At 37.0% G+C, this 17,089-nt stretch overlaps 1 protein-coding gene across 6 annotated transcripts in view; it reads right to left on the bottom strand.

Moving 5' to 3' along the window:
- THADA (THADA armadillo repeat containing) overlaps positions 1–17,089 on the bottom strand; it is a 165,271-nt gene that overhangs the window by 138,176 nt on the left and 10,006 nt on the right. For 5 of the 6 annotated variants that reach the window (XR_012659875.1, XM_075089031.1, XM_075089029.1 and 2 more), the window contains exons 12-22: positions 16,854–17,005; positions 16,556–16,711; positions 15,239–15,361; positions 14,226–14,349; positions 12,630–12,778; positions 11,536–11,746; positions 10,039–10,174; positions 9,557–9,693; positions 8,982–9,140; positions 7,647–7,804; positions 1,870–1,979 (exon numbers count right to left, since the gene is read on the bottom strand). Coding sequence is in view for 5 of the 6 variants with exons in the window: in XM_075089031.1 (XP_074945132.1) it covers positions 1,870–1,979; positions 7,647–7,804; positions 8,982–9,140; positions 9,557–9,693; positions 10,039–10,174; positions 11,536–11,746; positions 12,630–12,778; positions 14,226–14,349; positions 15,239–15,361; positions 16,556–16,711; positions 16,854–17,005 (1,615 nt within the window). In the remaining variant the exon portion in view is untranslated. Of the gene's footprint in view, positions 1–1,869; positions 1,980–7,646; positions 7,805–8,981; positions 9,141–9,556; positions 9,694–10,034; positions 10,175–11,535; positions 11,747–12,629; positions 12,779–14,225; positions 14,350–15,238; positions 15,362–16,555; positions 16,712–16,853; positions 17,006–17,089 lie in introns of those variants that run through there. The other variant, XM_075089034.1, reaches the window with a different exon arrangement.

The following is a 17,089-nucleotide window of genomic DNA, read 5'->3' on the forward strand; positions in this document are numbered from 1 at the left end:
GAGTTGCCTTTTTTTTAAACTAAAAAAAACCCCAAAACTTACTATTGGAAGTGCAACATCCAGTTCAGGAGACTGAATGAAATAGTGCTTAGTCTGCTAAAGTATCTACAAACAACAGCCAGAAGTATGTAGCAGACAGCAGAACAACGTTCTGTACTTGACTTGGAAAAATCTAAAGTATAAAATGTCTGCTCCATAGCCCATTCAAATTAGATTCACTAATTGATGTGACAATATAACCACTTCTCTAGAAAGCTGCCCAGAAAAGTGGGAACACCTTAATTGTTGTCCATGATAATATGTTTGCAGCCACTCATCTTGGCAAGCTTTTTCTCAGTCACTGTAGGAACTGCTCTCTCAATACTGTCAGCACTGAAAACAGAAAAGATCTAGGCCAGCAGGGAAATCAGTAAGAAGCCAGCACAAAGGGTGCCACCGAGCAATCATCTGATACATCACCTTAAAACTACCTGAACCAAGCTTTCTCAGTACAGAAAAAGAACACAACATTTACACAAGTGTATATAATGTATATAGATAGGCAAAAAGATAAGCAAGAACAGTGTCATAGATCAGTTTCTCTTCCTCTTCCAGTAAATCATCAAGTGTAAAGCAAGGTTGTGTGAGCTCTCAGCAAACTACTCAGACCAATTTAAAATGCTTCAGATTGCTAGCAAATGAAAGGACATAACATACCTTCTACAGAGACATCACCAACAGAACTGTGGCTTACAGTTTAACATCTCACTGGCATACAGAACAAAGGCCATAATGTGTCAAATTTCTATAGCAGAGCTGGTACCTACATGCAGCTACCCCACTGACATCCCGTACCAGAGACCAACCCCTCAGTTCTGTTGAGAAAACTGTCTGAGGGGACAACACAGCGAACCTGGTCAGGCAGCTGGTCTCTACTAAAACCACCAAAACTGTTTCCATCACCAGATTTATTTTTACTTTAAAAAAAAAAAAAAAAGAGCCAAACAAAACAAACAAAACTATTCCTTTTCATTCTGCTGCACCACTCAGCATAAACAAGAAACAGATCAGTGCCTCAAACTGGCCCACATGGGGCAAAAGGGGAACGTTGGTTACTTAACATGGCACTGCTGTGAAAATACGTATACTTCAAACTGAAATTTGTCTGGTCTTTCCAAAAAACTACATTACAAAAACCCCACCAAAACCCACAAAGTCAGTAGAGATTTTGATTTGTCTTATTAAAAACTGGATATAATCACTATAAATCACAAAGAAACATTATGAACACTTGAAATAGGTAACTAAGCATGTAATGGGAATTCCAGCACTCTTGCCCAGACCTCAGGACAATTCTGCTTATTTAGATCTTCTAGGAAAGTATAAAGTTACAAGGGGAAAGGGGAAAAAAATTAGAAAGATTGCATATCACATCTTGTGATGTGCTGCCAGGTAGTCTTCCAGATACCAGAATACACAACTCAATGACAAGTTATAGAAGTTTCCAGGAAAACATCCTGGCTGAAACAAAAAGTCTGGCATTCATTTTCATAAAGAACTGGTGAAGGGGGGGTAGAGGGAAAGAATTCTACACTCCTACTTTTCCCAAGAGCTTTTGAGAGCTTTCAGCAAACTAACATGCCAGAAATGGAGAAAAATGCAGCAAGCATTAAATGTCTGTATCATCTTTCAACTCCTAAGCACCATCTCTAACCATAAGTATCACAGTCCAAGTCACAGACATCATGTAACTAATGTCATAATCATGCCTACACTAAACTCGAATAAAATCCACATGAAATCAAGTATCTGCCTGCACAGCCAGTTTCAGGATTGATGCCACATTTGGTAAAACTATTACATTAAAAACATATTAAGTTGCCCATCTACCTGGAAAGCATTTCTGTGAGTTGCACAAAGCCAGCGTATGCCAATTCAAATGCACCCCTGTGCCTCGATTGCAGCAGATGATGTTTAAAGTAGTCCCCAATACTTTTAACCTAAAAAAGAAAAAAAAGCTATTTGAAATTATATATAGACAAATCATTTCCGTATGCAAGATACTAATGTAATTAAAAGCAACAATCCTTCCCGTGGTTGGAAAGGCCACTGGCAAAAGCAAAAAGCAACTATAAGTCCTATCATAAAATATTATACTCAATTTTTCAGGTTAAAGGGATTGTACTATGTCAATTAAAAAAAAGGCCAAAGAAACATAAAATTAGCTATTTGTCCAAGAGGAACATAGATTTTAAGAAAAGAAAGGGACAACCCTGATTTTCAGAGGAAACAAACTTAGAATCCTTCTTGATAGCCTTCACTCTTACATAAAATGCCAAAGAAAATATCTACTAAATCACAACAGCAGAAACAAACATCTACAAAAATATCTGAGAAAGATTAATTTCAAACTTCAAAAATTGTGCCAAAGGGAAACAAACCTACCTCAGCTATTTTTAGGGTTCTAGGATTCTGTGTAATTGCCTTTGACTACTAGAAACAATTTTAAAATAAAACAAGATTTGTATGTATGTAGTAATGAGAGCTATATTTAGAAGTCTGAAAAAGCTAAATGCTGTAACTAAGCTTTCATCTATAGTTAATTTCTAGAGCTCTACCAAGATACCAAGTTTTTAAAGCTGTTTGGAAGCTTACAATTCCACACAACCTCATTCTACAAAGAGATACGCTTTTTTCCCCCCTACTTCCAATATAATTTGTTTACAACACATAGCACATGCTCAATTTTATGATGCAAAATTTTCTTCAGGAATACTTCCCAAGAGTTCTTCCACAAAACACTCTTCAAACCTTTTATATAAAACCAAGCTTAAAATACTGTTAACTTTCTAACAGAATCCTGTTTATTGTTATTTATAAAATAACATACTTTAGTAGTCTGACAGGTAATTAAGATGTCAGAGAAGTTAATTCATGTCTAGCTATACGATTTTCCACCCCAATGTTAAGTAATTCATATTACCCAAGCAATGAGATTGTAATAATACAATTTAAAAAAAAATAAAAAGACTAAGTATACTTCTTATTCCCTGCAGCTAAAACCCACCCAATATGAAACAAAAAAATAACTGGAGATATATGAGCTAAAACAGTTGAGAATTTCTCTGAGTGGATTTTAAGCTAGTTTATGTACCTCCAGGATTTCAGCTTTCTAGCCCAAAAGCTGGAGTAAGGGCCCTTTTTTCAGAAGGAACTCACCCACAGACAGACCAACTCTCCAGGTGTGTAAACAAAACCAAACCAAGAAAACCCTACACATGCAAATCAAATTACCGTCCTGTTCCACCACCACCCTTACATTTTTAGAATAATTCATGCGGATTTTTTTTTTTGGGGGGGGTGGGGGTGGGGGGGTGGGTGGGGGGGGGGGTGTCACATATCTTTCAACTTTACTATTTATATTTCTGAGCATTTTGCAACAGCCACATTGACTAGAAGCTTACTACAAATTGAACTCTGATATATTAATTTCCACTCATAGTCTAGAGTTTGAAGAAAATGCACTTCCACAACTCAGTTCTCACAGATAACATAGGACTGATCCTGAGGCAAGTATGTAAGTATAGATTCTTATCTAACAGCATCATGCCATCCATAAGTGTCCAGATTCCCTGTGTCCTAAAACCAGTACTTCGTATGTCAGGGTGGAGAACAGGTAAAGGAACTCACATTCTCTACAACATCATGAAGATCCCCAGCAACTGTAAGAAAAGGTGACTCTACCAACTTTGCATGCACAGGAAATAACACCCCAGTTCCAGTTAAAATTTTCAAATTTGGAGCGCAAATATCTTAAATACATTTTATCATCTTAGTCAAAAACCTGGAGTACGACAGATGAGTCTTACTAATGCAACAATCAACAATTTACAGGGCTATGCTTGCTGTTGAGACTGGGAATCTCAGTATTCAAGGCACAAATTCTGTATAAGAGATTCCAAAAGTGCTCTGAGAAGCAGTTGGTACATTTGTGCTTCATATCTTATTTTCCTGGCAATAAGATTTCACTTAAGTAGGGTGAGACATTCTAGAGGGTATTTTTCAAACCATTAGGAGAGAATGGCTTTAACCCATAAAGGACTGCAAAAGCATCTCACAGAAACAACTAGTAGCCAGTGAACTATTGGCAACCATACTGAACTCAAGTGGAGATAGACTGATTACATTAAGAACAGGGGAGACATTGTTTTTTGGTGGGTTTGGGGTTTTGCTTTGTTTTAAATTGTTCATTGAAGAGAACAAACTCCAAAGCAGCAATGGGGGCCACAGTTTTGCACCAGTGGCACAAGTAACAAGTACTAGAGTACAGTAGAATATTTCAATTGGAAGGGACCTACAATGATCATCTAGTCCAACTGTCTGACCAACTCAGGGCTGACCAAAAGCTAAAGCATGTTATTAAGGGCATTGTCCAAATGCCTCTTAAACACTGCCAGGCTTGGGGCAACCACCACCTCTCTAGGAAGCCTGTTCCAGTGTTTGACCACCCTCTCGGTAAAGAAATGCTTCCTAATGTCCACCCCCCGTACAGCTTTGAATCATTCCTACTCGTACTATCACTGGATCCCAGGGATGAGAGATCCACACCTCCCTCTCCACTTCCCCTCTTCAGGAAGCTGTAGAGAACAATGTGGTTGTCCCTCAGCCTCCTTTTCTCCAACCTAGACAAGCCCAAAGTCCTCAGCCGCTCCTCAGAGGACATTCCTTCCAGCCCTTTCACCAGCTTTGTTGCCCTCCTCTGGATGCATTCAAGGACCTTACTGAGGGTTTTAAGTACTTGAAAGTCTTCTGTGTTCTTCAGTGTTCCAACAGAAGGCCTCAGATCAGCTCTGTGACTATTGGGTTAACACAAGCGGCACCCCTGGCATCGCGACTGTACTGAAGTCTTTACTACTTCTGCTGCCTATTTCCTTTCACTTTGGTACCCATTTCTGGCAAGCAGATCTCCCAAAATCATCCTGAAACTTCACAGGAGAGATAAACAGGAGTTTGAGGAAGAGCTCAGAGTTCTTCCAGGCTTGGAGCATTGTCTCATGGTTTGCAGATCATATGTCAAAATCAACACATAGCCTTCATTAGGTATCATTTTGTTGATTACATGGTGGTTACTAGGCTATGATACTGTTTGTATTGTCTTAACAGGCAAAGCTTTGAGCCTGCCATCTCTGGATTTTAAGGGTCAGATGGAGAACAAAAGGTAGAACATATATTTGAACAGAGAGATTTCTCCAGGTATACTAGGCACTTCCTATGTCTATTTTTAAAGGCAAAGGAGCCATCACAAAATGACTTCGGCTTTGCAGACTGTCAATTCAAACGCAGTATTTTGAGACCCCTCTATAGACACATTTCCACACCAAGGGGCTGAAGATGTTACAGTCAGTGCACACAGCGGCACTCAAATGCCATGCAAACCCAATCTCTTACTCAAAAGACATGAAAAGTGCAAATTTGATATGCTCCAACTTGTAGTAACAAAAAAACCAAAACACCAGTATCAAACAAGAGCTGCCCTTTCTGCCAAGTTCACCTACACAGGTACACACCAAAACTGACAGTGTTAACAGCTACAAAGAGGAATCAAGAATTAGCGCCACAAGGAGCTGGCTAACACCAATGCCTACTGAGCACAGTTCTGTTGTGCCATTTCTTAATGTGGACCAGCACCAAAAGACATCGTCTTTTAATTTGCATACTCAATTAAAAAAGAGGGCAAAAATAATCAAATGACTACATGCAAATTCAATACTATGTATTTTGTGTGAATAAACAGTGACAGTAACGCTGATCCCATTACATACAATTTAACAGTTACTGACCTAGACATGAAGCAAAGTACAAGATGAGGAAGGCTTTGCAACAGGATGACACAGAATGGCCACGTGGTGCCACCAGATTTTTCTCAACAATTACTTAGCCCTGACTCAAGGAAATAAGATCAAGGCTTCCCTTGAGTTTTTCTCCACTGTATTCCTAAAACTCTTCTAATACTTTCAGAAGAAAGAAAGAGTGCGTGCAGTTTTAAGGGAAAGTTCTACATGCACAAGATACCAAAATCCAATTCTCTTACTTCTCAACACTGAAAAGTGTTCAAGAAAAGTCTGAAGCCACAGCAGTTCTGGTATTGACATTTCTAGTCATTTATATAGAAATCCCCTCCTTTTCCTTTTTTCTTTTTTTTTTTTTTGGTGTACACAATAGGATAATGGAAGCTACAAAAAGTGCAGAGGAAATGCCCATGTTTTTTTCCTAACATATTTGTTATACATTCAGCCAAATTGTATTTCCTTGTGTATTTCCTTACAAGCCTGAGGAAAATCAGGATTTCAAACTGACTTCTCATCAATTAGCATTCTTCAAATTAGAACACAGACATTCTGTTTTACAGGATGACATCAGGAGCACAGACTGTAATGGACATCTATAGGAAAACAAGGTACATTGCTTGATAATGTAGCATTTCTGAAAGAGCAACTAGTAATGCCTGCTTTCTAAATAAAGACAGGGATGCTACAGCTAGAGCTGACTCATTCTAAGATACCAATTCCTTTCTGACTTGGAGCAGATTAAGGAACATAATGGTGGAAACAAGTATCTGTTCTCTCTCTCATCTACCCTCCAGACTTCTGCAACAATACAAGCACAGCTGTTAACCAGATGAAAATGTGAAGGCTAGAGACAATGCAAGAATAAAGACACTAACACTATTTCCATGGCATCATAACATTAGATAACATACGAAATAAAATCTGCAGTACATTATACAATTATTTATTTTATGACAGAAAGTTCTAACACCTAAGGCAAAACTAAATAAATGTTTTCTGTTGGAAAGAAAGAGAGGTTTAAAAGTAGTATGCCTTGCATATTTCAATCTTCCATGTAGAGACTGGTTTTGTTGAAACCATATGGAAATGAAAAGGTCATCAATTAAAAACAGAAATTTAATAAACACAAAGTATTTCCCAAATAAATGCCTGTGGTAATCTAATTTCTTGTAAACACTGCACTCAACATTCTACAAGAGACCCAGATGGCATATTAACATTTCTGATCTCGTAAATAAAAAAAATTGGAGGAAAAGAGAGTCACATTACATACAAATTATTTGTAATTCATTCTCCTACACAGTACAAGACTATGACTAGTCAGCATGTTTGACTTTCAGAATTATTGATAATGAAGTTCAATTAATGAAGAGTTTTAACCAAAATCCCAACATGCAGGGTTCAAAATGAAACAGAAGACATTTTGAATATAAGTCAGTTTAGAAGATTTTTAGCAACTCTATTAATGCCTAATACATACCAATACATATATGCATAGGGAGGGGCACATTGGTATCCCTGAATGCAGCATACATCTTATAAATAACCCAATACAATTAGAATCAATATTCCTTGAATTTGTTAGCTATGTATAATTCTTCCACTTATCTGTTACTACTATAGTTATGCTTTCTACATATCACTTTATCAAAAATAGGCTGTTAATGAAGCATAATAAAACAAGAAAGCCACAAGAACATGGCAATTAAAAAAATACTTATCCCATACAGAACATAGATTTAAGAAAAAAGTGTTCTGGAAATTGCCTTCCCTCCCTGCCAGAAAGTGAAGGTTTTATAACAATAATTACTTTCCTACCTGTTCTACAGTAATCAGCCCATCTGAAGGTTCAGGTGCAGCCTGCGACGGCAGAAGTTTACACAGTGTCCCTAAAAGCAGAGATACTTCCTTCATGCTTCTCCAGCAACATACAAGAACCATTTGGGCTGTGACATCACATGTTTGTCTTTCTTTACCTTAAAAATAAAAATCAACAAATGTAATAGTGCAACTCAAGGTTCTCAGACACAGACTTGTAATTTAAGTTTCATTCAGTCTGATCATCTTACAAAATGCAATTAAACATGAAAAAAATCTAATCTTGTTAACCCAGAAGATAATTCAGTTCTGCAGACCCTAACTGCTTCCACTCCTGAACACTCACTGTACTTCATTCTGCCTGGAAAAGGCAGCAGTATACCATTTAACCAGGAAGCTGCTATTTTGAAGAGTTGAGGTCTTTTGGTCACAATTCATATTCACCTGCACACTGAACTATACAAACACCTACGTCTTTGGAGCCAGGCTGCAACAAACTCCACGTCAATCATCAATCCATCACTCCCTGTATGTGACTTGGTTTTTAACCCAGGTGCCCCCATGGGAAGAGACCAGGCAACGGCATGAAGTTTTTAATGCAACAGCCCCATCTGGTGGCCAACTGCGCCACTTCAAGTTATTTACAGGCTTCTTTTTATGAAATAAAACACACGGCCCGACCAAAACTACTTTAAACACGGGGGGGAACACGTGAGGAAAAATCTTAAATATTTAAGATTTTAAATGATTGCATAAACTATTAAAAATGTACAGATATAAATTTATGCTGGCATACACTAAATAGGCCAAAGTTTACAATTTCTTTATCACTGTCAGGCTTGATTTCAGAGCTGCCATTCATTAAAGTAGACAAATACTATCTAACATTTTACCACAGGTATCTTTCCATACAGAAACTTCTGCTTATGGAATTTCATACAACAAGTTTTACTGCATGAACATATTTCCCGCTAGTCTTGTGTACACTGGAGAGGGGAATCACACTAACACCTTTCAACAAGAAATGCATTAAAAGCGTTGCTTCATAGAGAAGGTGTTAAAGATTCCCTGGCCTGTGCAGTTAAGGCAATAGTCTAGGCCAATATCAAAACAACTCATTTTCACTTGTGCTCTAAGAGAGATTAATCACAATCTTCCAGAAACACAGTGAATTAGTCTTTAAAACCATGCCCGTGAATAACTAGCTTCTGACAGATTTATTGAAGAAGTGAAACATTATACAGAGCAAGTAACTTCCAATTTTGATCACCCATGTAAGATGCCTACTCTATAAAGAATATCTTGATTTAATTACTAATACAGTATTGGATTTACCTCTCATTTCTGTGCAAATATTTTCCATTGGCCTGTGGTCAGCTAGCTTTTCAGACTCTACTTTGCAGTGTTCCTGCAAAATTTTCGCTTGCAGGAAATAATCATTCGTGTCCTGTGGTTGTATCTCATGCAGAATCATCTGCAGACGACCTGCACTTTCTACACATTAAACAAAAAGAATATTTAAGATAGTTTTGGTTTTTACTTCCAGTTCTTTATAAAAATGTAATTGATTTTGGATATGTGGGTACAGAAGAAAGCTATTAGAACTAAAAAAAAACGAAGTACAAAACTATGGTGATCATGAGGATTAAGGAAGAAAGAAAACTGGCCTTTACAGTCATCAGTTTTGAAACAGATGCAACAGTCTGCAAATTTATTTTATTATTTAGTGCAGAAGTCAAGACAACCTCTATCAGAAGTTGAAAGAGTGGCTTAAGATTATGACATCAAATGAGAAATTGAAAGGGAAGGATGATAGCTCTAAGTTCTGACTCGCTATAGGACGAACAGAATTTCAGGAGCTCCAGATTTTAACAGAATTCTTTTGGGGTTTTGTTTATTTGTTTGTTTACCTGAATCACTATCCATTGGAATAAGACCCTCTGGTGATGAGCTCTGCACTACTGGTGATACTACAGCAGAAAGTTTGTATGACATCAGAATGAGCCTGGCCACCATTTCCTTCCATTCAGGTACCAATGTCAAGTTACTTAAAAAACAAAACCAAAAAGAAACCACAAACAAAAAAACAACACAACATGGATTAAAAATAATTTTATATTCAAAACAAAGAACAAAAATTACAAACACTTCCTCAACAGTATTTATGAAAACTCTAAATAGGATACAGTTTGAGAAGTCCTAAGACTAAGTTTAACGCATACAAAGGAAGTATCCAACAGCGAGCTAAACAGTGCAGCAGCCAGTAAGAGTTCTAAAAGCCACAGGTACTGGATTTCATAACACTGTTTGCTTTTATGTTTTTCTGAGCAGCTCCTCCACTGTGCTGAAGTATGGATTTACGACTTACTATTGAGCAGTATGCTTTACTTACTTAAAAGGCAATTGCTGCAAAGCCCCAGTTATACAATGCACTCTCCCGTACATTGGGAATGATGCTGCTGCTTGAAGCAAAGACTTCTTAGCTTGAAATATTTCTTCTTCAACATTCACCAACAAAAGCTTGAGAACTAAAATTTTAAAAAGTATAGATTTGCATTATACATACATACATTGTGTTTTCCAAGAAACAAATCTGCTTTAAAGAAACAGGAATTAAGCCTGTTCACACAAAAATTGAATGGAAAATCCACAGCAATTTAGCTGTTTACACTTTTCACTCTTCTGACATTCAAATAAAATGGTAAATGTTGATTTTCAGTTACCTGGACTGAAGCAATATTTGCTATAATCAATTTAGTCTGTCTATCCGAATCAAACAGCACAGCCCAGATCCTATACCCAGGGACAATCCCCACAGCTCATGAAGTCAAGAGAGGTTACCTACCACATACTGAAAGTCAGACTTCACCCTTAGAGCCACGTTTATACAACAAACAGTTCAGCAGAATATTAAAGATCAGTAGTTTACAGTCAAATATTTGAATCTTAAGTTAGCCACTAAAGAACCTGCCCAATTTTCAAGGATGCATGCACCTGTTTTATTTGTACCATGTGGCATATCAATGTCAGAATCGAAATGAATTACAGACCCAAATAATGAACTATGGATAACTAACAACAGGAGATTTCTATAACAATAAGACATGAGGTTATCCATGCATTTGCTTTATTTATGTCAACCACAACCATGTCTCAAAATCAGGATTTCCCTGCATATGAAGAAATTATTAATAGGCATCTGTAGAAAAGTCAATAATGGCACAAAAAAGTGTCCAATAGTGAGTTTACTACAAATTACATCCATTGCTTTATTACAAATAATGAATTTAAAGATTTTATTCTTATTGCAAATTACAAAATGTGGGGCAACTCTGTTTAATGAATTTGCCAGGTCTACCAGATCTAAAGCCTCTCAGCTTTCATCCAGATGCACTAAACCAAAGAAAAATATTCCACATGTGAACAAAGCCTCATTACTGCAGAAATGTATGCGCAGGACTGCAAACCACTCAGAAAAATGGTTCCAAGGGGCAGCACTGCAAACATCAGGTACTGGAACATGACACAGACCAGCTACAGCTGCCTTGCTCAGGGTGAGCGAGCTCTCAGAGAAAGCACGGGTACCTTTCCTGCACTTTATGTGCACAGCTTCATCAGGCTAGCTACCCAGCCCTCGATGTCACTTTCCCTCTGATCCAAATAATAAAAGCCATCATCTAAGAACATTCCTTAGCCTCAACACAAACAGGACTGGAGTAAGATCTTACTGAGGCACCTGACTACTTAACAGCAAAACAAAATACACTTAAAATCCTACTAGAAAGAAGCATCTCTTACTCACTGTGCCTCCTACCAAAAGCATTAAGGAAAAGCAGTAAGGTTTCAAATAAGTAAAAAAACATGGGGATTCATTTCCCCAAAAGCTTACCCGCTAAAGTGTTCTTCTCCACTGTACTTACTGATGTGTTTTCATCAATCTGAGGGTTATGCTTAACCCATCTTCGTAAACAAATATGCTGTAGCCCTTTATGATATACTAAAAAGTTCAACAAATATGAAGCAGTGACACAATCGTATGGCTTGGTACTTGTGCTAAGATCCACTGCTGCTTGGAATAGGAGATCTACGCTTTCAGAATCCTGGAAAAAAACCAATATTGCTCATTTTATTAGTCTTCCATATTGATTTAATTAAGCTACCTACCACCCTGGAACCTAAGAACATGCTTTGCAGTAAGTTTGCTGGTACATATTTCATAAGAGTAGTCTATATTGTGAACTGATCACCTTACACTCAAAACATGCATGTGTATGTATTTAGCAAAGATATTATTACATACATACTTGAGGATGGGGACAGTCATTTACAAAGCAGTATTCAAATACACTGCACTTCACAGGATAATGGGTTTGGGTTTGTTGGGGGTTTTTTGTTTGGCTTGGTTTTTTTTTTTTTCCAAAATACTGTTTTATCTGCTAACAGCCACCACAGAGAAACACAGTTTATCAGGAAACAGTATTTGTTCTCCAGTACTTATGAATTCAAAAGTAACTTTTAATGAATTAATAAGCAGAAAAATCCGTTACCAAGTCAAAGGGCAAACTTTGGGAGAAATCAAAAAACACAATCAGATAATGAAATCTGAGACTGATCAGAAAGGAAAAGAAACACAGAGCTGAATTTCTTAACATACAAGAGTAACCAAGTCAAAATGCCTCAATCCTTTACAAAGTGAAGTCACAGCTAAGGAAGGAGCTTGCATTAAAACTGCTTTGACAGTTTACAGTCATACCCAATGAACTTCCCAAACTCCTTCATCCATTAGTGCAACAAGCCTCCTTAGGTAAGCGCAGAAGCAATGTGAAAATACATAGAAGATGCTAGCGATGAACACTACTGCAGGCAGCTTGGACCGACTTATTTTCAGAAATTATGCTTTGTACCTAACCCAAGTACCTGGTAAAATATAGAACGTTAAACAGAGTTATTTCGTGAAAGATTAAACTATTTTTAATTACATACCTGTAAATTAAATGCAACGTCACGCAGTTTCATCAAAAGCCCAAATGCCAGAGCTTTCACTTCCTCAAAAGTACTGGCAAAACACTGGATCAAAGTTCGGACACGAGTAGAATCAATCTCCTGATCCAACTGAAAAACTTGTGCCTGGCCTGTTCAAAGAAATCAATGCCTTACATAGTTTTGCTGTAATTTTTTCCAGAACAAGCACTGTATTCACATTTTGCTTAGCTATACTAAAAGAAGCTTTAATATAAAATTTCAGCTAAAGCATTATTTTAATACTACTTCTCTTAATAGGTCTTAAAATGCCATGTTTATTGTTGGGGGAAAAATAAAAGGTTACCATATCAAAAAAAAATAGCCTCAGTAATACAGAAAATAACTTACTGCCAAAAACAGAATCCCATTTATTCACATTAAATTCAGCATTGAAAAGAACCTTTATTTTACCTTTGCTTAAAAATTATTTTTCTGGAAGTATGTACTATTAGAAAATAATTCCTCTCAAAAGAGGTTTAAAACTTCAATGTATTTTGAGGCTTGGTTTTCAGGGTTCTTTTTGTCATAGGAATAATCCCCTAAAATGGAAGCCATTACAAATTTTTGCTTTTAACTTAGATTTAAAGGAGTCATGACTTCTGGCGACTGACCTAATTCTGTAAAGAAGCCAGAAATTTTAAGATGTAAACAAGTGCACCACGTTCAAGCACAGAACACAACAGCAGCTAAATCTGCTTTACAGAAGTAATGTTAGGCTTCTGAAATCCTCAAGCTGATGTTATAAACAACCCTAAATACAAGTATTAAAAAAAAAAAACAAAACAAAAACAAGAGCAACTCATAATAATAAAATTAATGTGTTCTTGATTTATCAGGGGTTTTGAGAAAAAAACCTATCAAGAAGGTATTTCTACTTCCCTCTCAAAATGAACTTTTATCTTACGTCTCATTTATTTAAAAAAAATAGTTACAATTTAAGACTGAAAACATACTTTTATGTTGGCCTTATGATCCAGAGACAAGATTTAGCAATACCACCAATACTCCAAGGCTCTAACTAATACTTCTTGAATTGGGGTTGTCATAACATTGTGAAGAAAATTTAAACTAACAGCAGCACACATCATAAACCATCCAATTAAACTGTTCCTTATTTAGTATAACAGTATCATGAGGATATGCAAGCCTTTTCAATCAAGAGTTTTCATGGTCTCTATGTTTTAAATTACATATTATCAAAATGTTAGATCAGCAAAAGGGGATAAAGTTATCAAATATATTGAATCTTGTACAAAAAGTTTTCTTCATAACAACAAAAATAATTGAAAAACCTTCCTAAAAAACAGGCTATGCAAGAAAATCCCAATTTATGGAAGATATTCAACTGGATATGAATATCTGCATTTACTTCAATATTCTATTTTCCAAAAAAACTTACTATCCTTCCTTCAGGTAAAATGAAAGCCAGAAAAGAAATGCCATAGAAATTAAGGACTAAAAATATTATTTTACTTTGACTGAAACTGACTAGCTGGCATAAAAGAATCTTCTTCAATAAACTCCCATTCCTACAGCCTATAAAATCAGGCTTCTCACCTTTTGGAACAGAAAATATTTCTGCTATTGATCCTAAAATAGTTAGCACAGAAAATCTGGTTGAGTGTGATGAGCCAGGGAACAGTACCTCAAAAAGTCTGTCACATACAGATGACATGAAAACCTGAAAATCACAAGAAAAATTTTAAGACGGTTTACTTGTTGCTCTACAAACAGAAGTCTAAGTAACTGAATTCAGGATATTCTGATTCACAGGTTACCCAAAAATTTATGACATTACAGTTAATTTTGAAAGAATGGGAGGTCTACCTTCATAGTACTGACAAATTTCTTGTTTCCTAGAGTACAGTGAAGGCTGGACAATTGTTTGGGTTTTTTTTAAAAAAGTTTCCCTTCCCCATGCCCACAAAAACATGGCCACTGTGTCACACTTTTGAAAATTAGTTGAACAAGAAGAGCAGAACTCAAGACAAGAAACAATTTAACACAAAGAAACTGAATACGTGAGCCTTCAAATAGTAAAAAAGGACAAATACAGAAGAAGCCTTCATACGACCTCTTCGTGCTGAAGTTCTGTCATTCATTCTCTCACTGATCATTCTGGAGGGCTAGAAAAAGGCTCAACGGAACTCTTTCAAGCCCAAGTAACACACAGCACTTAAAACTTGCTACTAAACTGCCAGCAGCTGACAAGACATTTACCTGAAAATTTTAGTTTGGACATCTCCAGTCATTCCCCATTTACTGCTGTTTCAGTTCACATCATGGAACAATCCCCCAGAAAATAACCTTTATTGATTTTGGACAAAATTAACCTTAAAGATACCCTCCAAATGCTAATAGGCACTCAGTTCATGAGACAACTGTACATTTAGCAAAAATTAACTTGTGTGAGCGCATACAGACTGGACAGGGTCCTCAGCACCGTTTTGCTTTACAGGCATCTTCCTTCTGTGCGGCACTATTTCCTAACTACTTCTCAAGAACAACGAACCATCTTTCAGAAATGCTATCCCACCTCTTATATCTCTATCTCTAGCAGTCTAACTTACTTTATATTGCTGCAAAATTCCCAAAGGATGCCTTTTAGTTGAGTCTTCAAGTAACCCTTGCTTGGTTTTATTTTGCTCCAATTTATAAAGTACCTGGGAACTTTCTTGTATCCTACAAAATAACTTTTAAAACAATAGCAAAACATAGGTAAGGCAAGAATCATTGACAGTTAAAATGGCAAAAGGGGTCAGCTTATTTTCCAGAACATACTGCTTGCAATTTTTAAAAAAGTTTGCACACAGTATAACACAGAACAGATCCTTCTCTCTCCAGTCCCAAACCAAGTTTTTTGCTCCCCATTTCTCTTGTGACCAAACTTTTCTCTCCCTCTGCACCTCCAACACCTTCTTTCATCTTTCAACTTTCATCTTCTCCTTAAATTCATGGTAGTCTCCTCCCACCGCCCCATTTTCTGCGGAACACATGTTCCTCTATAAAAAAAACACCTCAATTAATGCATAAAATTTTTATAGCTTCAGTGTCTCGTACAGAGTCTGACTCACCTCAGCAGTGCTTCCCCATCTCTTTTATCACCCACTAGTATTATTTCCTTTCTTATTACACTCCCTCTGACACAATTTTTTCCACCTCATATTCCCCAGTCTGTACTAGGGAGAATGGAAAGAGATGGACTTCTCTTTTGTTTCCACCAAACCTATTCCCTCATTTTTTCCCCCTCTCAAATTAATTATTTTCTCCTTCCACACTGCTTTCTTTTGCCATTAACATCTTCCAAAACATTCTTTATACATACATGGTTTCCTCATTTTATCCGTATCCTTCCACCATGACCTACATGTGACCTTGGCAACTTCCACAACATTGACACACTGATGCCCTGCAGACTATAACGGCACAGCCACATGTCGTGCTGTTCCCTCAATATATTCGTCTACCTCGTCTTCCAAGTCAGGTTGCTGAGGCTGACCAAGTGAACGTGATTTTGCCTGAGGTCTGATAAGTCTATGTAAACACACTTTTAGTCCACAACAAAGTTAACACAAGGTTCATTACTTACTCTATGGCACATTGCTTTGCTATGGTAAAGTACGAATACACTGACAGGTTAAGCAACACTCGCTACCATTCGTGATCAAGTTACTGTGCCTATCACTTTTTTTTTTTTGTTTAAGCCATCCTTGCCTGCAAGGACTTATCACCATTCAGCTGGGTGATACACAGAACACAGTCCTGGCCTTAGAGCTTCTAATCTTTCAGATGACCAACTCCATAACATACTCAGAAGAATTTTTTTTTAAAGTGCCATATAACTAACATAATAGGTACATTAGACATTGTTTATAGTTTGAAATTACCTTTCTCAGTAAAGAACATATCTGTTGCCTTACTGAAGGAGACTGGTTGTTCAAGTTGTACATCATAAAAAATTGAATGAGTTGCATTTCTTCCATAGACACAATTTCTGTGCTACGATGGGTTTCACAAAGTAAACCTAAAGCGTCAATGCAAACCTGAAAGATATTTAGATGCTGATCACGAAAGAGTTACAGGCAGTTGTTACGATGCCTTTCTTTTAAAACAATGCTGACACAGTGTTTGGCATCAGAGCAATTCTTCTGATTTAAAGACACAAAAACCCTGTTGTCCCTCTACCTGATTGTGCTGATGAACTAGACCCTGTTTTATACATTCAGTGGATATTAGACCATTGCTCATGATGTTTGAAAGTTCCAGGTGTCCGTGAGCTCTGGCTGTTCTTAGGCATGCCATTAATGCTCCAAGAGCTCCTCTAGTATTGCGAGAGCCTAAGAAAAAAAACAGTAATAATTATAGTTTGATTAACACAAACAACGTACTGATTGCGATGCTTGTCAGAAGCTTCCAATACT

This window comes from Phalacrocorax aristotelis, chromosome 3 (genome assembly GCF_949628215.1).
Source record: "Phalacrocorax aristotelis chromosome 3, bGulAri2.1, whole genome shotgun sequence".
Classification (NCBI taxonomy): Eukaryota; Metazoa; Chordata; class Aves; order Suliformes; family Phalacrocoracidae; genus Phalacrocorax; species Phalacrocorax aristotelis.